Raw genomic sequence first — 24,632 nt, 5'->3', positions numbered from 1 at the left:
AGCTACCCTACAACATCAACATGAGCGGTCTGCTGCAAAAGCATTGGGCTTTTCTTATGATGTTAGAACAAGCTAATTCTGCACAGAGAAAAGCTATGCTGACGCATGCTTCATCTGAACAGTTTAAGTCAGTGATTACACTAGTGTATAATATCCTTGTTGGAAAGATACCACTCACACCAGGTGACAAAAACCGTCTGTCACGTCATAAGTCTGTCATTCGAATCTTGGGCAGTAAGAGTGTCAGCAGACACAGGAAACGTGAGCTCATCGCTGCCTACCATTCAATTGTACCTATTTGCATAAGGAACTACCAAGCCTACTTGTCCTCAGTTCAAAATGAGCAAGCCCATGATTCTTCTGACGAGAGAGAATTATCAGAGATTGATGTCCAAACAAGAAGAAGAAAAGACAGCACAACAGACAGCTCATCAGACAGCTCTTCAGACAGCTCAGTCACAGAAAGCGAATGAGATAGTTGATGATGATGATGATTCACAAGGGATAGCTAACTCGGAACAACCGGCTGATAATCCTGTATGCAACAAGAAGACAGAACTCCTGTTTCAAGTTCCCGACCAGTTAATCAAGGACATTTCTTCTACCAAAACCATTGGGAAATTGATGTCAATGTGGCTGTTTGTGAAAAACAACATTAAAAAAGGACAATTGCGTGTAGATGAGCATTTACAACTTGTGGGAAACAATAATAATGTGCTGCAAAACTCAAACATTGTCAACTTGATTCGTTTTTTTATCCTGTCACCGCGAAGTAGGCGTTCACCAGTGGGTTATAAACAGTTTCTTAAACTATTAAAGCGTTTACATTTGCCCAAACATTTCAGGAAACGTATTGGAAGAAAAAAGAAAGACAAAACCAAGATACATAGAAATGTTTTATTTGTGAAACGTAACGCTGCCAAAGGTGTTCCAGGGTTGGCAACATTAGAATCGTTTTATTGAAACCTCAAACTCTATGTACTCTATGTATAGTTTGTGACAATAAACAATGTGAGCACAATAGTGTTTATGTTTGTTCTCCTTGTAGTCTTGAAGCAGTCACACATTGTGTTCACTTTGTAGTCTTGAAGCAGTCACACATTGTGTTCACTTTGTAGTCTTGAAGTAACCACTCATAGTGTTCATGTTTTGCTCTTGCAGCGAAACATAGGATACATTCAGCTCGTTGAAACATAGGATACATTCAGCCAGTCGCTGTCTTGTCAAGTGTAAGTTTGACTTCTGTTAGTCATTATGATGAGTCATTATGATGAATCTTCCGACAAGTGCAAGCATGGGCTGTCTTCAGTTTTGCCTTCCTGACCACACATTTGTCAGTATGCGTCAGGAACCTATGATACGTATATTTTAATTTGGTACCACAGTAGACGCAGGTAAAGAGACCTGATCGGTCTTCACCATTTGCGTCCACAGGTAGAAAGCCATCGCAGCTTGTACACATGTAGGCTGGTTTGCTCATCCTGTAAAAATAAATAGAAAATAAATAAAATCAAACACGTCTAGTATTAAAACAAACATAATGACATGACTATACATTTTAAATTTCAATGCGATTCTAAATTCAATAAAAAAATGTTTTTCATAATAATCATATAGCTTACCTGTTAGGACTTGTAAAATTCCATATTTCGTGCAGATGCAGTGAGTGAGTAACTATACAGTTGATGAATAACCATAAGGTACACTATGAATCCCATCCTCTAGCACATAACGCTTGTTGTCTATAGAGGTCAAAGCCACTTTGTTTTGTTTCTGTGTGTACAAGACGTTATTGAAAGAGCGAATGAGATGAAAAGAACATGACACAGCTGTTTTGTCAAAAAGACACTCCGTAAACATCTTATGTCTGAGAAATTTCTTGATGACTGTTTTTTTAATACCTTTGGCTGTCTTTTTCTCAATAAGATCCTTATCCGTTTTCATCAAGAAGGAATACATTTTACTTTTTAGTCCACAGAATTCAAGTATGATGTTTCCACCTGCTTCATCCTTCATCTTGCCTGTCACCTTCCTGTTTTGATCGGAATAGAGCCCCTTTGGGTCATTGGGAGCATAATTAGAAGTGTCAAATAAATGGAGATTCTGTTTCATAAACACATAGGGGTCCAGGAGGGGTTTATGTGGAGGGGCATGGACTTGCATAAAGAGACTGTCAGTGTCTGTCATGAGCAAATCTAAATGTTCATGTCCATATTCCTTTTGCATCACATTGTAGTAAAAGTCATAAATTTCATATTTAGCCAAATCCAAAATGCTAAAACCGACAGCAATGGGTTGATCTAAATGCACACTTAAATTTTCCAATTCAACCGCAACCACGTCTTCTGAATAAATTTTAACCTGTTTGAAATTGGTTTTTGAGGCCAGTTTTTGAAGTTTGGGTCTGTGTGTCACCAAGTGTACACTTATGTGTTTGCGTTTATTCATACAGAAGCGGCCAAACACACAGTTGTTCATCAATTTGTAACGGTCTTTGTCACAATCATCCTTTGCATTTTTGCGATTTTTCAAGTTGAGTTCCACATAGGATTTTAACCATGGACCCTGGCTAAACTTCAGCACTCTGTGTATGCGATTCAACACTAAACCATGTTTCAAATACAACTGCAAGGTTTTAAAATGAACCACATAATGCGTACGATCTTTCAAGGTACAAAAAAGTTTTCTACCGGATGATTTTTTTTGGAAGTTTATGTATGGGACGATTGTTAAAATGAGCCAGAAGCTCTTTGTGTGTAGGGGATAACTCCTCAAATGGGATATCATCATGCGTTGGAGCCATTGGGAAAGCTGCATGAACGTGGTGCAAATGACTGGGATATAACAAATCGACTTCCAGAATGTACCCATACTCTCCCCCTACCTCGATGCTTGTCCAGTCTATGGTGGTGAACTCTGCAGGTTCAATAAAATGATAATTTCCTATAGGAAGCGGTTGTAACATGACAGTAGCATACAGTGAGTTCACATCAAAGTAGAGTAGAGTGGACGTGTCTTTCTGTGGAGCAAAATCACTCATATGTTCATTGTTGCTTTCTGCATATTTTTTACCAATGACAGACACACCACCACGAATAGAATGTTCAATAAAATTGTAAGTGTCTACATCTGTGAATAGGTCCAGTTTAGCCCCGGTGATTTTCATAGCAGCATCCAAACAAAAACCAGGCATGGAATAGTAGTGACAAATGTCAAGTCCATAGTCAGCTAAACAACCAGTTCTAAAGGTTTCAATAACATCAGTTAACAGCAACACATCTACTGTCACATACAATCTCATGAAGTCGCTCATGGATTGACATTGAAATGTATGCCATAATTGATGGGCAAATGCATAGTCATCCTCACTTACACCCTGCTCAGTCAATGAACTGTAGAATGCTTCCTTTGAAGGCAAGCATGTCTCATTTAACGTTTCCCAGCAATCCATATGTTCATAGGGAAATGGAAGTTTTCGTGTTAACAAATCCACATGCTGAGGAAATTGCTCTTTCAAATACACAAAAGAATCCGCACCTTTTTTCAACAGATTTTGTGTCAATGCATCCAAAGAACTTTGTAAAAATTTGTAGGAATCCAAAAACACTAATCTATGGTCTACTGTGAAGGACAGAAATTGCTCAGTGGTATGAGGTATCACTGTGATCTCACGATCGCCAAACTGTTGTGCTACTTCTAACAAAAGATGAGCATCATAATGTTCTAGATTGTGAAACATCACAATCACCTTCTTGCTGAACTGAAAATTTAGGTTACATTTGTTATGCAAGACTTGACGGAACTTCCCCGACAAGTGGTCATGATCCAATACTCTGTCTGTTCCTAAGGGCTTTCCACACAACCCACAATGTTCTGTAGTAGCAATGAGAATTTTATCTTGGTTAGTGAGTTGCATAGGTTTGACAGAATCAAACAGGCACATGATGGCATCATATTCTTCCAAAATGCTGTTGATGAAATGTTCTGCTGCGTTTTCACCTATATAGGTTTGAATGGGTTTGGAATACTGTTCATCGGTACACACCACCTTGTAGGCATAGCCGCATGGGACATGGCGGTTTAAACGTGAAGAATCATCATCTTCAGTCACTAACAAGCTTTCAAAATCGGCTACAATCAAAAACTTGGCTCTTTCAGTTTTGCTTTGTGATCTTAAACCGAATTCATACACTGCTTCCTCTGGTTTAGGTAAAATGACTCTTTGTGCTTTCTTAAAACAATAGTCTTTGTGAGCTTCCAACCTTTCCCGAGATGAGTAAGACCACAAACATTTTCTACAAACAAAACACATGTTTGTGTTACCTTTTCTGTTTCTAACTAATCTGTTCAAGTTGTTAATGAGACAATAATGTGTGTTGGGTATCTTGTCTACATCCATGACTTCCTCGTGATCTTCTAACCCCAAGACTCCCTCAAAATCATCTGGTTGACTTTCTTGTGACAATAACAATAAATCTACGCACCTATGTTCCTCCACGTTCGACTCATTACTGATGTACATAGGGTACAAGGTACCATCTTCAAAACCGTACACATTGATGCTCAACTGGTTAAGCCGTTCAAAACGAGGAATGTGTTTCAATGTCATAGGAAAAGAAAACCCTTCTAAATTGAGCCTATTCAAATAGGGGAGGTAATGTGTTTCTCTTTCCTTGTTTGACGAGACTGGGTACAATTTGGCAAGAATGGAGAGAGCAAAACATAAATCATTGTCTTTGTTTTGAATATTTAAAATACAGCGTGCATGTTTAGCCAGGGCTGGAGGAAGTGGAATGTAAGTACCACCGTTCAATGGAGCGAACTTCACCACAGTCAGTTTCAAAAGGACAATGTCAGAAACATTTAATCCTGAATGAACCCCTTCATAATCGTCTAGTGTTTGCAACATTTTGTTCATGGCATCCAAATATTGTTCAATCAAATCACTCCCTTCCATGGCTATCTGCATGCTGCTCCTAAAGTAGGCCTCGTGATAATTTGAATGAGTATCTTCGCTCGGTTTCTCCATTTTAATGTGCAAACATAAAGTCCATTTAATTGCCCTTTTCTCACCTATTTCTGACTCAAGGGTTGAAATGACATTACTCTGTTCTCGGACTAGAAATTCTAATGCGTCAGTAGACGTTTGTCCTTCAAAATCATACTCCCTCACATCACCATGTAAAGCCTGACTAGAACATGCCTTTGAATGATCTTTGGGTTGACTAGGATGGCGAGGCGAAGCGGGAGGAGCAGTGGAAACAGGAGGTGAATCAGGAGGTGCTACAGACACTGTTGCTGGCTTAGACTTTGTCTTAGCCCTGCCTTTACCATGCCCTATCATATCATGACCTGATTGACTTTTGTGCAGTCTGAATGCTTTTGAGGTAGGAAAGGATTGGTGACAGGTTTGACAAGTGAGACCAGTAGCTCTACTTGATGCACAGTGATGGTTTAGATAATCAGGATCATTTTGAAAATGTTGAAAACAATGCAGACATTGATGGTGATAGGTCACTTTTTGCGGACAGGATTTGGCATGCATGTTCAAATTATCTTTTCGGTTGAAAGTCTTCTGACAAAATTTACAAGAGTATAAAGTGTCTACTCTACCACAATGTCTTTGGTGACGTAGTAAATTATGTTTAAGACCAAAGGTTTGCTGACAATGATCACAAGCAAACACCGGGCAGGTGCTGAAATTACTCATGGCTAACTACTGTTAGGCTAACAACAATGTGTGGAACCATTGGTTATTCATCAATTACTAAGTTACACCCCTTGACGATCTGTAGAGAGAGGAAAAAAATAATAAAAAGTCTCATAGCTCACTCTCAGCATAACGCTCATTTATATTGGCCACAATGTTTGTCTTACTCTACTTATAAACGATCAAGGTAATACAGGAAGTTATAGAAACATTTGCAAATAATGTATAATATCGCATGCAACACGAGCTTATACTTAAAAAAGAACAGACAAAACTATTCAATAAAGTCAGTGAAAATGCTTACCGTTCTGTTGTATGCAAGAACGGATGAAGAATCCTCGGTGTGACAAGGCTAGGCTTTTCACGAATGTGTATGCTTGCCTGATGTCGTGTGAGTGAATGATAGGACAGTCAGATCTTTTTATAGATGAAATATTTTTGCAATATCATGCTCCTTTCACTAAGCACTAGCGGTGTCTGTAAGAGATAAAGAGTTCTATGAAAGTGCCAGGACATTGCAATATCAAATCGTGAGAAATTTCTCTTTGGCAGGTTTCATTTGTCTACATTTTACATTAGATTATAAAAGATGGAGAGAGTCGGCACATTCTTTTGACTTGGGCTGGGTCGCAACGTGATACAGCACTGAATCGGAAAGAAATGATCAATCGGACAGATTACTATGTAGCATGAATAGGTACCAGGATGTCTTTTGGCACATGGGTGTTTCAGGAAGGTGGTGGTGAACACGTAGCGATCGGCTCTGTTCATAATTTTTTTTTACTAATATAACCGGTTATCTCCACAGACGTGGTAAATAACTTAACAGTGAAACTAATTTATGTTTGACATAAAATAATGGTAGTATGAACCAAAAAAAAAAATGATAAAAGTTGTTTCGTCAATTCCTGATTTGATCTAAAGTAGTTATGAAAATGGAATGGTATGTTCATAAAGAGAAATTTGATGGTTAGGAATAACCAATAAATAATCAAAGCCAAATGTTGCAGGTGAAATCAATAGAACAGGCATGACACTTATAGTCAGAGACCATATAATAAATTTATTAAATGGTCTCTGTTATAATGCATGGGTATTTTTCGTCTTACATACTAAACCTATTGCAAAATCCTGTCCTTGACATTTTGAACAGTACATTTTATTGAAGTTTGTAGTAGAAGTCGTGATATTTGTTGTATAACGCTTATGCGTGTCCGACATTATGGCAAAAACGTGTGATACATTAGTTTATCGGTTAGTATAAAATGCGCAGGGTAGAGGTCGGTTTGTGATAACGGTTACTGCATAAAGCCTGTTGTTTCGGCGAAAGGCTGAAGCAAACGATAAAACCGACCATGCGTGAGATGTCTTATGGTTTTTCACCAGTTGAACCCTGAGTGCGATTCCGCTGAAACGATTTGTAAAACTACTCCACTCACTTCAATCGTGCTCCGAGGGCATCACAGTATTTGAACAATTTGTTTGTATAACTGCTACATGACGCCAAGAAGAAATCTCACTATGTATGTAGCTAATGACTGATATGAAAACTATTTGCGACTTAACGTGTTGAAATGTGTGGGATTGATATCTCAATGACACTTTCTCATGAAAAACGGACTTTTGGTGATTTATAGCGGAAAAACACCTGTTGATTTATTCCAATGGAAATATTGTACCAATCTAAAACTGTAATGTGAATGTGAAACCTGTCCTGAAAAGTGATGTGAAAATTGTGTTTAAAGACCGAATGTTCAGTGAAACTGGAATGTTCAGTGAAACTGGAAAGACTAACACTGGAATTAGTTTTATATAAAAAAGAAAGCATCACTGATATGAAAACGGCAGAGTGTGTATGCAAACCCGTTTTTGTTCGAATTTTAGGTAAGTTTTATTCATTTATTTGTTTTGCTTTGAGTAATATGTCTTACATGCGAGGACAAAATGTACCATCACACTTAAAGGTGTTGAACTTTGCTATGATGCGATGTTATTTATGCATTACAATTCCATTTCATAGACCATGAACTGGAAATATTCGCTCGAACGCAACTGCTAATGCATTATGAGGCCAAACCGAACGCCTGACTTCTCCTGTTTCTGCGTTTTGGCGTTCAATTTCGAGAGCGTACGGGAACATTGATTCTCTGCGTATATGCTTCAGCGAGCATGACAAGTTTTTCAAAGCAACGTCTCGTTCATTCATTCATTTATTTGAAAACACATTCCAAACGCCATGAATGAGCACGTTTCATAGAGTTAACCCTTTATCTCCTATCATAGATCTGAATAGTGACAGAAGATTACAAACTTATACAAAAGGATTCCTTTATAAGCTAACAAACTTGTTGGCATGTTTTTTGTCACTAGTGAGAGCTGTGAAACACACGTGTATATAGAACGCTTACGATACTAACCGGATCGAGCTATTCAAGGGTTAATGTATAACTTGTTTGTTCACCATATATCGTTTTCAACGGTTTCAATTGATTCGGGATGCATCTGTGAAATGCTATCATTAAATAGTTTACATACTTTCCGTTAAAGAGCGCTTTGTGGAATGCTGAGGTTAAATAGTTTGCCTAGTTTTAAGGGCGTGAATTGAATTCTCTCGTACAACGAAAAAGGATAACTATAATTTTGATGTTCCACAAGTTTTGAAAAAATAAATCCAAAGGTATCAATCAAATTCTCGAACGAAATAGAACAAAAAGATACACTATGGTTTGCTTTAAGTATAGCGAAATCGTATCCCGAAACAGAAGGTGAAGGTGAGATAAGCCATACCGTTTGATTAATATAAGTTTATACCATCTTATATATATCGCACAGTCGCAGCTTTGAAAACGAGAATCGTGACATAGATTTCAACAAAAACTACAAGTCATGATGGGTGTATTCTTAAAGACAAAAAAGAAATTGTCCACGTTTCAAGAAGTTAGGTACATTCACATAAGCGATATCAAATCTTGCTGACGTTGGCATGACAAATATCAAAACCTTGGTCATGGACGGCTACCACACTTTGTTAACCTAGCTCACGTTCTTTTTGGCAAAGAAGTCCTCCCCTCCGCCCATAAACTCAACCCTCAAATTAACCACAAGGTAGATTGAAATATTTTCAATAGAACACTGTTTTGGTAAATACTGAGTCAAAGACGATGTGAGTGTGTGATGAATATTCTGTACGTTTGGACAGTTTACTGCTGGTATGATGGAAGATTTTTTTTAACGTTCTAGGATTAAGGAAAGTAAACCAAACATTTACCAAAAAACAGACTCCTACTTTGTTGGATCGTCAAATAGAAATACTAGAAAATCAACCAATAATTAAGGCTTACTGCGAAAAGTTCAAGAGAGAACAGAAACTGAAAAAGACTGAAAGAGATAAGACAGAGAGGGAAAGCAATTACGAAAGAACAGAAGACATTGGAAGAGAAAACAATTAAGCAAAGGAGAAAGAAAGAGAAGATAGTGAAGAGGAAGAGAGGAGAGGACAATCTGGAAATATTTAAGGACACAACTAGGAAGAGACCGTGTTTAAATATCAAGTGTATGGTGGAACTACAGGTGTTAACGCTACCATTTTTGAAAAAAAAAATGAACATGACCTGTCTAAAGACGATAACGGAGTGCATCTGCAAACCCTGTTATGTTAAACTTTAGGTAAGTTTCATTCATTTATTGTGTTCCATTGAGTAACAAGTGTTACATGGGTGAACAAAATGTGTCATCACACTTAAATGTGTTGTACTTTACTATGATGCGATGTTATTGATGCATTACAATTCCATTTCATAGACCATGAACCGTAAAACATTCACTCGAACGCAACTGCCAAGGCGTTATGAGGTCAAACCGAACGCGTTACTTCGCCTGTTTCTGCGTTTTGGCGATCAATTTCGAGAGCGTACGGGAACATTGATTCTCTGTGTATATGTCTCAGCGAGCATTTCAAGTTTTTCAAAGCAACGTCTCGTTTATTCATTCATTATTTGATACATTCCGAACTCTATGAATGTTCACGTTTCATAAAGTTAACCTTTACCTTCTATCATAGATCTGAAAAAAAAACAAAAAACAAACAAACAAAAAAACAAAACAAAAAAAACAAAAAAACACACAAACACTCTATATAAGCTAACGATCTGCTCAAAGGGGTTAATGTATAACTTGGTTGTTCACCGCATATCGTTTGAACGGTTTCAGTTGACTCAGTATGTATCTGTGTAATGCCATCGTTAAATAGTTTGCATACTTTGCGTTAAAGAGCACTTTGTGGAATGCCAAGGTTAAATAGTTTGCCTAGTTTTAAGAGTGTTAAGAGTCGTTCTTGTGGAATGCTATTGTATTTAGGATACATATGTGGAATGATATCGTTAAATAGTTTAAATAGTTTGACTCATCCCTCTGGAATGCTTTGTGCTCATAGGGAGGTGTGTTCAGGAATGCTATTGTGCTGTGGAATGCATTGTACTCATAGGGAGGATTTTGAGGATTACTTCTCTGGAATGTCTATTGTATTCGTCTGGAATGCTATTGTATTCGTCTGGAATGCTTTTGTTCTCTTAGGAATGCTATTGTGTGTGCTGAACGGATTACTTTTCCCCTACTCACAAAGCGTTCTCAAACACCTTTCCAGTTTTGTCAAATAATAAGATCAACAAGAAAGAAAGAAGTTATGGAACTATAACCTTCAAGCATCAATGGCGACTCAGATCACATCGGTGATGTCATTTTTTCACACACCTCAAATCAACCCTAACATTTTGTTTTAGATTGTGAACCTATCACTGTTACTTGCAAACACATTCCACCTGATAGTATATTCCCCTCATAAGAGTTAAAGGTGTATGTGAAAGATGTTTTTGAAGTAATAACTAGAAACACTAAAAAACAACGGCGTGTAGTATTTCAATGGCGGATCGGATCGGCGATATGTCACATTTTTCACACACCTCAAATACACCCTAACATTCTTTTTCAGATTATGAAACTATCACTGTTACTTGCAAACACATTTCACCTGATAGTATATTCCCCTCATAAGAATTAATGGTGTATGTGAAAGATGTTTTTGAAGAAATAACTAGAAACATTCAAGCAACGGCGTGTAGCATTTCAATGGCGGATCGGCAATATGTCATATTTTTCACACACCTCAATTACACGCTAACATGTTTTTAAAGTCATAAAACTATCACTATTACTTGCGAACACCTTCCAACTAAAGGTATGTTTTCCTTCTAAAAATTAATGCGGTGAATCGAGAATAGAAGCCAGTGAGCTATAACATACCGACTTTAAACTTTACTACAAATCTGCTGTCAGAATACGGACACTTATACCAATTATTTGACTTAATGAAGTGACAAAATAGTTAACTTATCTTCTACATGTAGGATTTCAGTTGTTACTCGGCGAGCATAAAAATAAACCGGGCTCAATCTTAAACACTACGCTGCCACCATTTTGGCTACACTGGTTACGTAACGACCCGAGACATTCGTTGAGGGGCTTTTCAGGGAGTTTCTTCTCCCTGTATATATTTAGGCTCCCTGGATGAAATCAGCATAACATCGTCGCCACATGTAAGCTATAATCCTTACAACTGATCAATACCCAAGAAATATACAACGTACCTCTACTGTCCTCCCGAGTAAATGGAGCCAATGTCCTCTTACAGTTGCACAAAAATGTTTTTCTCGGCTCTACAGCGATACACGATGTACAGCAAAGTCGTGTCGCAGAGTGTCTGTTGTGGGTAGTTTTCGACCGGTTTTCGATCAGGTTTGTACAGGCACTGGTGGTGGGATCTGGTAATGAATACTAATAATCATTACTGGAAATGGCGTGCATATACTATACTGCATACACTTACTTTTAAAGTTCTCTGAATGGTTCACTATACACTGGGTATAACCCAGGTCAGACAGTCCGTCGTAAGCCTTCCAACAGCCCGTAACAATATGACTACCCCGCCTCCCTTTCCTACAAATAACACCAAGTAATGTCCGTCGGTCGCGCGACTCTACAGGAACAAGAAAGAACTGTCTAGTCTCCCTACAAATACCACCCAAAACCCACTGACCCTCTACCATCCAATCTCTATGATACTTACGTTTCCCGCATTTGACTGCCACCTTAACTTAATTTCCACCGTCAAGCCAGCCCCACCAAATCATTTTTTGTCAGCCATCGCAGAACATATCTCTCTACAATGCATGAAATAGTCCGATACTGTTTCTCTTGAGCTTTCTAAGACCTTCCCATCACCATCACAATTAATACTCGTTTCTCTGATTGTGTCTGCATATGACATTTTACGAGCAAAAGCAGTATAACTTGTGGCATAGTACAGATGTATTTGATCAGATGAATTCTATACACTTGATGAGTGATTTGAATATGTACAATGTACATACATTATTTATTTAATTGTAGACCCGTGAAGGTCCCGGGGTAGAATAGGCCTTCAGCAACCCATGCTTGCCATAAAAGGTGACTATGCTTGTCGTAAGAGGCGACTAACGGGATCGGGTGGTCAGACTAGCTGAATTGGTTGACACATGTCATCGGTTCCCCATTGCGCAGATCGATGCTCATGTTGTTGATCACTGGATTGTCTGGTCCAGACTCGATTATTTACAGACCGTCGCCATATAGCTGGAATATTGCTGAGTGTGGCGTTAAACTAAACTCACTCACTCACTCACTATTTAATTGTATTTAATATATTTCCTGTGTTCTTTTAGGCTGTTTAATGCAGAGAGAGGCAATGAACACGTCAGCCTCACAACCAATAACTGTTTTTATTCTTGTATTCTTCTAAACCGGATGTAAACGTGGTGCTGTTATCACGAATACCCGTGCCTACTCTTGTCGAGATAACGGACAGGGGCGAGTGGTGACGAATGTAACGTACATGTCTAGACGGCCACGTGACAGATCTACGTTCCGTCTACTGCACCTATTGCCGAAGCCAGTAACTGATCTTGTGTTCATGCAACGAGAAATGTGAGTTGATGTTTGGAGACAGGAAGGTAGGAAGAGTTTTGTAAATATAACATGATTTTCAGAGCCCTGTCGAAGTCACTTGATCCGTTGGAGTGTGGACAGCCGTGTCACCCTTAGCTAATAACAATCACTTCCCAGTTCCAATTCCCCGTTGGGGAGCGTTGGTGATGACTTGTGACCCAAGTTGTAACTCCAGTCGTTGGCAGATAGCGACTATTTGTAGTGAGTATGTATAGTTTTAATAGTTTTAAACACTTTGTACCCATGCGGTACCCCGTTCTATTTGAAGAAAAAAGTTCGATGGCAAATTATACTTTCATTTTATGGACGGAGATTTTCCATTTGAGTTCAGTCTGCTAAGCATACTTATATAAGCAGCTGTTGAGATAACAGTGTACGTGTTTTCATCAGTTTCTCATGAACTAAGCTATGACACGTTTCGAGTGGGCTATTCCACGCCCCTTTCTCCACCTGACGAAGGTGGAGGAATAGCCGAGAAACGTTGTGGAAGTAGTAAAGAAGAAGTTAACATCCATAACATTTTGTTTTGTATTAGAATACCAACTTCTAAATGCCTCTCAAGAACCCCTATGAGTAGGATAGCGCTCCAAGAAGGGTAAGGGTATTTCGGATCACTCCTATTCTGGAAGTTTACTTGTGCGCCCTGTAACGAGGATACCTATCATCGCGTAATCTGCCGTTAGCACGTCAGGAAAAGGTAACTCATTCGTGACGGCCCGTCTCAAATAAGAATAGAATCAAGTTGTTTAATGTTGACAATCCATTGCATGCATATGCTTTTCACCTGTAAAAAGCAACAAAAATCTTCTCTAAATCTGCCATATTTTTGTATGTCTGTAATTGTTACCAATAAACTTTGAGATTAGGCTTATATTTCACATCTCTAGGAATGTTTTAGTCTAACCTGTGTTTGATCAGTCATAGTTTTTCCAGCCCATTTATGATGTGCCCCAATTGTTGGCATAAAACTTACTCACTCACTCATTTTCAGAAACTGTTGAATGTTAGACTTGCCACATGATCTAGTCTGGCGTGAGCTCTCTGGGATATGTTTGTCACAGAGTCTGTATGACACACTAGTATCTGGTATTCTTTTGTCTTTCTTATTTTCCGCATATTTACTGTAAATTGGTGAAACAATAAAGTTATCAAAATAATAATCAAAGAACACTTGTGCAATGATTAAATGGAATTATTATCTACTATCACACAATATATATCGGAATATTGAGTTACATTGAGTTAAACCACACCTGTCATGGACCAACTGAGCCTGATTTTCTGGAAATAAGGAAAAAACATTATTATCATTCTGCAAACATCTACGTGGGAGAAACAAATCCTTGACACCTTTGTTTGCAATTTTACCCTGTTTAGGAAATATAATCACTGTAATAACTTTGCTATCATCGTGGTTGTAGTTCCATGAAATATCACAAAACTAACTTTCCAATTCAGACAGATAAGTCATGGTATAAAAAATTATGTCATGACGACTCAAAGCATAAAGCATGGATGCAGACAGCCTGTGTGTGTGTGTGTGTGTGTGTGTGTGTGTGTGTGTGTGTACATGTGTGTGTGTACGTGTGTGTGTGTGTGTACGTGTACGTGTGTGTTTGTGTGTGTGTGTGTGTGTTTGTGTGTGTGTGTGTGTGTGTGTGTGTACATGTGTGTGTGTACGTGTGTGTGTGTGTGTGTGTACGTGTACGTGTGTGTTTGTGTGTGTGTGTGTGTGTACATGTGTGTGTACGTGTGTGTGTGTGTGTGTGTGTGTACGTGTACGTGTGTGTTTGTGTGTGTGTGTGTGTGTTTGTTTGTGTGTGTGTGTGTGTGTGTACATGTGTGTGTGTGTGTTTGTGTGTGTGTTTGTGTGTGTGTGTTTGTGTGTGTGTGTGTGTACATGTGTGTGTGTGTGTGTGTACATGTGTGTGTGTGTGTTTGTGTGTGTGTGTGTGTGTGTGTGTGTGTGTGTGTGTGTGAGAGAGAGAGATAAAGAGAGTGAGAGTAAGAGAGAGTACCGGTATACTAATCAAGTTGATCTCTTTATTATCAAAATATACTGTGAAAGGGTTGTTGAACATTTACTGTTAGGCAGCTGTTTTCTAGTATTCTTCTGACATAGACAGCCCTTGCCAGGCACCCATAGCCCTTACAGCCCTATCACTCATGGGCAGATAACATCTACACTGCTGAGGAGTTGCCAGTGGGAGACTAACTGGAAACCCATGGGCTATTTTGCATCCTACCCTTTAAAGTTTTTGATGCTGCATTGAAGAACATTGCTTGTAATTTCACAAAACTGACTTACCACTTCATGACAAAACTAAGTCGTAGGGTAAATATGTATGTTATGAATTCTCACTGTAAAATGTATGTATGCAGACAGCCCGCAAAACATACATTTTGAAGATATATTTTTATTGAGTATGAAACGCAATGAAAATTTGACAGGTTTTGATCTTGGTACATGTTTGATGTTTACAATGTCAGAAACATTATGCTTCTGCAAAGCCATCGGCAGAAATGGGCAGGCAACTTCTTCCGAGTTACATTTGATGTCCCTCGCTGTCATGTTGCTGGCGTAAAACTAAATTGACAAAATCAAACCCAGGCCTTTGGTGTAATGATCAAATGCTCCCCTAAAACACTCGGTATGTACTTCTTCTGTCTGTCATTATTTACATATTTATCTTTGGCATATATAACCATGATAACAATACATATCACTTCATGTCAGTTTTAGATCAGGTGATCCTGTACGAGGGAACATGCATAGAACAATCATGAATGAAGAAAACCGTGCAGTGGCAGCACAACCACAACATAGTGCACTGGGTGAACCTAGCATCATTATAAATGCGGTTAACAGTACATTCACTGTACAACCACCAAGTGATAGGTCATCAGGTAAGCTGTTTGACTCCCAGTCTGAAATGTACTCATGGTAATATATCATCATCCTTCCTAGATGTTGCATAATATATAAAGTATAACATAAACTTTGCATAAATGGAAACTAGTTTGGTTTTGCATTTAAGAACTTGTCTACCCATTAAGAAATTGCTCTGAATTGTAAATTGTCTTCAGGCAAATCCTTGAACCATAAAGTTAACAGTGCATTATATATCTTTCCTTGCAGGACGGGTTAATGACTTCCGCTTTGAAAATATCAAAGGTCAGTATATAAGTAAGTCCCAGTGTATAACAGCAAGACCATATCGGAAAACATGCACACAAATGTGTAAGGTATATATCCCTCAGTAACATTTTTCTGGTACGTTGACCCACAGAGACCTGGGCTAGAACTGGTCTTCAGGATATTGCCGTAAGTAGCAATGAACGGGATCGGCAGGTCAGACTCGCAAACTTGTTTAACACGCATGTGTAGACCAATGCTCATGTTGTTGATCCCTGGATTGTCTGGTCAAGACTCGATTATTTACATTCAGGCACCATATAGCGAAAATGTGCCGACTACGGTGTTAAACCAACAACCAAACTAAACCAAGTCAAATCATTGGTCCACCAGACAGAAAACATAATGTTTTGGTTTTGATCCTTGACTAGGCCATACCAGCATACTTCTCCTTAGCTTTCCCGGCTCTTGGTTTTTATCATTTTGGGGTGTGTATCATGTTTATGCTGGTTAACATCATGTATTTTATGCTCGTTGACACACTCGTTTTATGCTGCGTAATATTATATAGTATGGAGCGGTTTACGCCTGTTAACATCAAACAGTATTGGGCGTTTTATGATTGTTAACATCAAATAGTCTGGAGCTTTAAATACTCGTTAATAGGTAGGGTAGCTTAGTGGTTAAGGTGTTCACTTGTCATGCTGAAGATGTGGGTGCGATTCCACAAATGGGTTCTGTGTCTGAAACCTATTTCTAGTTACCCGTACCACGATATTGCTGGAATCTTAGTGGCGTAAAACTGCACTCACTTGCCAAATTATGCATTTTAACATTGTATGTTATGGAGCGTTTATGCTCGTTAGCATCACACAGTATGAAGCCTTCATGCTCAATAACATCATGCAGTATGGTGTGTTTAGTCTTTTTAGTATCATTCAACCGTGAAGGTCCCGGGATAGAATAGGCCTTCAGCAACCCATGTTTGCCATAAAAGGTGACTGTGCTTGTCGTAAGAGGCGACTAAAGGGATTGGGTGGTCAGGCTCGCAGAATTGGTTGACACGTCATCGGTTCCCAATTGCGCAGATCGATGCTCATGTTATTGATCACTGGATTGTCTGATCCAGACTCTATTACTTACAAACCGACGCCATATAGCTGGAATACTGCTGAGTGCGCCGTAAAACTAAACTCACTCGCTTACTCGTTAGCATCTCACAGTAAGGAGGGTTTATGCTCGTTAGCATCACGCAGTAAGGAGGGTTTATGCTCGTTAGCATCACGCAGTATGGAGGGTTTATGCTCGTTAGCATCACACAGTATGGAGGGTTTATGCTCGTTAGCATCACACAGTATGGAGAGTTTATGCTCGTTAGCATCACACAGTATGGAGGGTTTATGCTCGTTAGCATCACACAGTATGGAGGGTTTATGCTCGTTAGCATCACGCAGTATGGAGGGTTTATGCTCGTTAGCATCACGCAGTATGGAGGGTTTATGCTCGTTAGCATCACGCAGTATGGAGGGTTTATGCTCGTTAGCATCACACAGTATGGAGGGTTTATGCTCGTTAGCATCACACAGTATGGAGGGTTTATGCTCGTTAGCATCACACAGTATGGAGGGTTTATGCTCGTTAGCATCACACAGTATGGAGGGTTTGCTTGTTAGAATGATGCCGTATAAAGTGTTTATTCTTTTCGGCATCATGCTGTATGGAGTGTTTATTCTCCTTTGCATCATGCAGTATGGAGCATTTATGCTCGTTATTTTAGTAAGTTTCACATGTTGGCAAACGTGCAAGAAGTAATCGCCTCCTGGAGGTAACAAAGAATGCCAGGAGCCATTGTTTCGTGTGCCTGTTTGTCAGCCTGTGAAACTTGTTTTGAAATACTACTGTTGCCAGTATGAGATAAATCGTAGTGGCAAATTCGACCAGAATTGATACTACGAGTATACTTGTACAGTCAACGTGTTAAGTCCCCCTTTTCACAATACATTGATAATACTACCATTGTGGTAAGTGATGACTTTTTTACATGAAGCTCAGATAACTTTAAGTAAATGAAGACATTTTATCAGTCTAAGTAAACTCAGTCTCAGTGTATTTCGTTACACTCCACCACTGTGGTGGTGGAGTGTAACGAAAAGTACTGAGGATAAATTTACTTAGACTTGACATTTTATATATTGAGAAATATTGAATGTGTGTATCCTTTTATTATCATCAGCATCAAGTAAACAGTATCTGAATACGTTTGACAAGAGAAGATTTGTGGAGACAAGAGCATATCATGAGGCCAGATTACGTCTACAAAATCTTGGTGCTGTGGTGATTGTTGGGCCACGAGGTAGTGGTAAGACAACCATGGGTGCCCATGTCCTTAAATCCTTCAAACGAACACCAATCATCCTCCACAGTCCTGAAGACTGGTATACACTTCCACTGCGACAGTCACACAGAACAAAATTGAACGTCCTTGTGGACAACATATTTGGATTTGACAACCTTGACTTTTATCGAAAAGAAGCGTGGCTGCAGCTACTAGATGTGATGTTCTCTCAGGTGCAACTCGGCCTGGTAGGTGTTGTTATTCTGTTAAGTACAGATGTATTTAACATTTGCCAAGAACAACTCACAAGATTCTCATTGTTTCAAGTCTCTCACATCATTTCACTATCAGAGTCAAAGTACCGTTTAAATCTTGAAGAAATGAAACAAATGGCCAAAATCTATTTAAAGAAAACATCTTTAGACCAAAGTGACATTTCAATGCATCTGTCAAAGCTCAACAGTTTGGCATTTCCACAGATATGCCATACATTTGCAAGTTGTAGGGAAGCTCAGGAAAGAGGATTGCAGTATTTCCAAAACCCTGTTGAATGCATGGTGAAGAGATTCAGGATACTGAGAGAACAAAGTGATCTCCAGTATCTAGTTCTGGTACTTCTTGCTGTGATGAAGGGCCGGCTTCCAGAGAGCTTTTTCTATCCAGATCAAAACTCCAGTGAAACCAAGGACACTGCTGCTGTTCTGAAAAGGATGGGACACCCTCTCAGTGATATGGATATGAAAAAGCTCAAACGCATCACAGACAGCATGGTAGGGGAATATCTGATCTACTCAAAGAAAGACAAATCCTATGCATACCTGACTGCACTCTATCATGATTCTGTACTCCTCACAGTTGCAGGCTGCCATGTGAAAGATGTCATTGACATATGTCCATCCAGATTTCTTGTTCAGTATATGCCTGTATACAATCCTTCAGAGAGGTGCCATGGTGTTCAAGTTCAGAGGGAACTCTTCAAAGACTTGGCAAGGAGAATAGCTTCTGAACTGACAGAGGGTGACTTCTTCACAATATTGAACCACCAAACTCTGAGGGACAGAAATTTCATAAGAGCTTTAAAGATAGTCTTGGGACCAGAGGGATGTACACGTATCTGCCAGAGAAAAATTGGTTTCTTCCAGGTTCACAAACAAGTCCCATTTGACATGTCATATTCCAATGTGTCCAAAGCACCTATGCTATATGAAGTTTGGGGTCAGACTAAACGTTGGCTCTGCAATTTCAAAACACTTATTTGCCTGATAATTATGCATGACTTGTCATTGCTGGCAAAAGAAGTTGTTTCACAGTCAAGATGTTGCCTTGACATTAGATTCCTGCAGTGTGCATGTTTCATGGGACTGGGTAGTCTTGTTAAAGAACATCCAAGCATTTCATCTTATCAACTGGTGAATATGCTGACCACATGTATTGTTTCAGACAAAGCAAAAGTTGGACTGATGCGAAAACTTCTAAAGTGGTACAGAAATGTCACAAGACGGATGTATCCTGATAATTATATCAGGTACATATACTTGACAAGATTAGCACTTGCTCTTTTCAAAGAAGAATATGTGAGGGAACTTCTGGGAATGTTGAAAAATTTACCATGTGATTATGACAGATTACTTAATGAGTTTCTTCACCAAACATTGGTTCATTGCTACCATTTTGAAGATAAATGGGGTTTTCGAGTACCGAATGTTCAGACATCAGTGAAACGAAAAGTGATACAACTACTGGTTGATGAAGGAGCTCAGGACCATGACGGCAAGATGATCTTCATAGCGTCACAACACAAATCAGCAGATGCTTTGGAATTGTTACTTCTTCACAGTTCAAATTTAGAATACACTTTAATGGAGGGTGACGAGTCATGTACTATTGGAATGTTCAGAATTATTCTGAGTGGAACAAGAGGGCGAACTCCTGTTTTAGAAGCTTCATGTCGAAGTATTGAATCTGTTAAGTTACTCCTTGCATATGGTGCAGATGTGAATGCAGAAGACATGAAAGGTTACACCATTCTTCATTCAAAATTTGTGTATACTGACAGTGAATGCCTGGAAAAGATATTGTCAAAAATATCACCACGCTTGGGAGCAACCCCATCTCCATTACTCGTAGCAAGTGAATATGGTAACATAGAATGTATTCGCTTGCTTCTAGAATGGTATTCAGGATTGACAAACAGAGAGGATGCCCTAAACCCAAAGGATGGTCATTCAACAGCTCTCATGGTAGCTATTCAGTCTGAAGTTGACAAGAGAGACAAGGTTGAGGCACTCATTAATGCTGGAGCTGACATAAGCCTGACAAACAAAGACGGAAACTCGGCTCTTCATATTGCCGCTCATGTCAACAGTGTTGAAATTGTTGAGAGACTGACCCGATTAGGTGCAGATGTAAACCAGAAAAATGGAAAAGGAAATACACCGCTTCATTTGGCACTGTCAGCTGAATCCACATGTGTGGAAACGCTCCTTAGAAACGGTGCAGATATTCTTTTGGAAAACAGTGCAGGTGTCACGCCATTACTTGAAGCAGGAGTTCTTGCTTCTGTGGAAACTCTCAAGTTACTTCTGGAGTACTGCCCAAACAACCCTCTCAGTACACATGACCTTAAACTGAATCCATTACTGGCTTCACCAAATCTTGAAAAAGTGAAACTGCTCACGGGTTCAGGATTTTGTCCAACACCAGTGATAGCTCAAGAGATTCTTATAAATTTTGCAAAGGACGATTTCCAAGACATGTTTATTTTTGTAAAGGAAACGGTCTGTGATGAAAAGCAAACAATATCTTTGGTATCCAATCTTGACCAGTGGATCAATGATGAGAATAAGTGGCAAGATGAGTGGTATGACAGACTGGTTTTTCATCTATGTGAACGTGGTGCGAATGTCAACCTGCTGGACACTGATCAACAATCCTTCTCTCAGGATACAGTTGACAACAGGTCATCATCAAACACATCAGACAATTCAGATTCATCTCAGCCTGTTGGATTCACACCACTCCACCACGCAATGATGAACGGTCATACTAAGATGGTGGAGTGTTTGTTGAGGATGGGCGCTGACACAAATGTTAAATCTTCCCAAGGCGACATCATTCCAATTCACATATACAGTCTCGCTTTTAATGATTACCCTTTCGAGATATTTAGATTACTGACAGAACATGAACAAAACCTAAATTTTGGAACCAGTGCTGCCAAGCTAGTGGGTTATCTTTCAAGCAAAAGATACTGGAAGACTTTGGATTTACTCCTCCATCGAGGTATTGATGTAAATTCCAAAGTTGATTATTGGTTTCATGGAACTGGGACAGCTCTCCACTACTCATGTTCATCTTGGAGATGTTTGGAGGTGTTGCTGAAACATAAAGTCAATCTCAACATGCAAAATGGTTCTGGGGACACAGCTTTGCATTTATTAGCAAAACAATGCAAAACTCAAGGCAAACTTTACCTGTTGCTTCGAAATGGGGCAGACCCAAATATCCGAAACAGGAAAGGTGAAACTCCACTGCTTATTGCCTGCACAGAAAGCCATGTCTTGCAGAAATCTAAAATCAAGCGAAAAGAAAAAGTATTTATTTTTGAAGGACTTGAAAAGATAAATCAGGATCGAGGCGTGAGAATGAGGCGGACAGATGACGTTTCAAAGTATCATAATGGCACTGTTAAACTACTCCTGGAGAATAAGGCCAATGGCAATCTAAGGGGCAGTAATGGACTTGCTGCCCTTCACATTGCTGTTCAGAATTCAAACTATGAACTGCTTTGTATTCTGTTAAACGGGGGCTGTGACGCTAATGTTACAGATGGTAATGGGAACACACCATTGAACCTTTTACTGAAACTTGTGGCAGAATGTCAGGGTGGGACAGCTTCGTATTACATCCCAGATCACAGAAGGACTATTCAAGTTTGGAAGTTTGTGGAGGAACTGTTAGATAAGAATGCTGATCCAGATATTCAGAACAATGAAGGCGATGTGCCACTTCATCATGCAGCGTCCGTGAATTGTCAGCGGTCACTGGAGTTGCTTTTAGACGCCGTTGCCGATGTTGATGCAGGGGATGCACATAACAAGACACCTCTACATAGATGTGCACAATCTGGCCATACTAGGATCGCTAGGATTCTGATTGTAAACGGTAGTGATGTTAATGCCATGGATGGCAATAGCGACACACCACTCCATGTGGCAGTGAGAGGAAAACAATACAACATGGTGAAGCTGCTTCTACGGATGGGTGCTGATCTGTCTCTGGAAAACACTGATGGTCACACCGCCTATGATGTCTGTATGGAGCTTGAACAGTCATGTAATAGACCTTGGTGGGTATATAAAGGACAAAAACTATTAAATGTTCTACGTCCTGTCTAAGAGATGGAAAGTCTCTAAAGAAGGGCTTTCAGTTGCGAAACATACCTTCCTGTTTTATGTATGGCATTTTGAAGTTGAACATGAAGCCATGACCCCCTTTTGAGGTAACTTCTTTGTTTGCCATCACCGTGCGACTTCTTGCTCTGTGTGATGGCTGAGCAAGAAGTAGCTCTGAATTGTTGTGACAAAGAGTGAAAGAATTTGTTCTCTATAAAAGGTGACATGTTTTCATGCTTATGAAACACTGAAAGACATTGTGACGTCAAGGTGTTGCTGGCGTTATGTAAACAAAAGCACAACAAAGGCTGACATCACTTAAAAGATGACGTATTTGGAAAGGGGCCTGCACGTTTCCATCCTTGTCCTCCGTTCCCCATTATGTATCCAGATCATGCAGGCTGATTCAGATGGTGTTTTTTATACATTTAGTAACCATAGTAACCAGTATAAGAGTTCACAAGTTTGTTCACATTGTTTACTTTTCACAAGACATGTTTTAGAATATTTGCAAGTTGTTTATATATTCCGAGTCCAGTTGACAATATTTCAGTTTACTTCTGTGAGGGGCATTTAAAGGTCAAGCTCAAAGGAAGAATAACAATGTAAAGATCTTCCCCTTCGTAGTGGGAGTGATGATTCAGTGTAATACTGTTATCACTGATAACAGTGTAATAACAAACACTTTGCTCCAGCAGTAATTTAGAGTTATTCTTCCGTATGGTTATATTGTTATCCTTCTGTTATCTTTACCTGTATCAATACTTAGTGGTTTTGATGTTCCACTTGCAGGCCAAAAAGATGTAACTTATCTGCCTGTATTAAAAAAGTAATTGGGGCAACTCCGGGTACTGGCACGCCAAAGGGATGCAACTCTGTACTGCATATTATGAGACTTTAGTCTACTTACCTACCTACCTACCTACCTACCCACCCACCCACCCTTACTTAGGGGAACCAACAGCAAACCTTATGCAGGTAAAATGCATGAGGATTATAATGTATCAAATTGCTGCAAATATGCATGTGAAAATCTGTGTTTTCGTGTAAAGTTTTGGTAAGATTTTGCCAATTTTCGCTTAGTTTTATCATTTTTTGAACTCATGACAATCATCATTTCGATGTTATGAGTTTGGTTCACAATACACCAGTTCATGTGTAAACAGCACCTGTAAACAGTGTCGAATATTTTGAAAAATCTAGTTTAGAACAGCTGACTTAAAAGAATAACTACATTTACACTAGTGAGTGGGTACTTTTGATGGGTAGTATATTTGTAAATTATGTGGCTTTAGTGTACTGGATAAGCCTTTTATATCAGAATACTTGCATAAAATCATGCAAACATTGTAAAACTAATGATGATAAAGTCTTTGAATGACATCAGAAGTGACACACACAAATGGGTAGGGAAGGGGATTTATGTTCGTGAGTTTCTGTAATAAGTGGATGACAACGTTTTGAAGTATATACCTCCCCTTGGTGAAATAGTAGCAATGTATCCCAAAACATAAGTGTGTGTAAGTTTGGTTTGTGACATTTTTCTTTCAATCGTGCAGCAGTATTGTGTCGGGGACCCAAGAGATGGGCTTCAAACATCGTACCCATGCCGGAAATTGAATCTGGGTGTTTGGCGTGACAAGCAATTGCTTTAACCATAACGCAGCCCCATCGCCCTCATAAACATCTTCTCTTTATTTTTTAATTAAATCGGCGAATGACGTAAATTATATCAGGTATTATAAAGGTCACATATATACTGAACAGCAAAAGAAACACAACTCTGGCTTTTTGTCCAGTACATAAACATGAATGCTTACTTTTAGGGGTTTACACTTTTCAAAAGTTGCATTTCTTCTGCTGTTCTGTATACTTCCAGTATAAGTTTAGGTGAGTACATCTGCAGTGTACAACAGTTGAATGTTCGTACATGTTCCTAGTTTCGTGGATATGTTTGTTATTCATCAGCAAATGTTTTGGGGAGTGTAAGCAGGGTAATCCTAAGCTATTTTGTTTGCT

General features: G+C 39.2%; 1 protein-coding gene across 2 annotated transcripts; it reads left to right on the top strand.

The window, feature by feature from the left end:
• Positions 1–12,670: 12,670 nt before the first annotated feature.
• Positions 12,671–22,701, top strand: LOC137273260 (serine/threonine-protein phosphatase 6 regulatory ankyrin repeat subunit B-like). Of its 2 annotated transcripts, none has more exons than XM_067805798.1 (4): positions 12,671–12,753; positions 15,486–15,655; positions 15,888–15,923; positions 18,118–22,701. In XM_067805798.1, the coding sequence occupies exons 2-4, from the start codon at positions 15,517–15,519 to the stop codon at positions 22,614–22,616; spliced, it is 4,674 nt and encodes a 1,557-aa protein (XP_067661899.1). In that variant the 5' UTR covers positions 12,671–12,753; positions 15,486–15,516; the 3' UTR covers positions 22,617–22,701. The 2 variants fall into 2 exon arrangements, with proteins under 2 accessions (XP_067661899.1, XP_067661900.1); XM_067805799.1 differs by lacking the exon at positions 12,671–12,753 and having other exon boundaries at positions 15,433–15,655; positions 18,118–18,467; positions 18,719–18,752.
• The last annotated feature ends 1,931 nt before the right edge of the window (positions 22,702–24,632 follow it).

This window comes from Haliotis asinina, chromosome 2, assembly GCF_037392515.1.
Source record: "Haliotis asinina isolate JCU_RB_2024 chromosome 2, JCU_Hal_asi_v2, whole genome shotgun sequence".
Classification (NCBI taxonomy): Eukaryota; Metazoa; Mollusca; class Gastropoda; order Lepetellida; family Haliotidae; genus Haliotis; species Haliotis asinina.
Note: the sequence above shows the minus strand (reverse complement) of the source record. Positions and strands in the feature narration are given on the sequence as shown.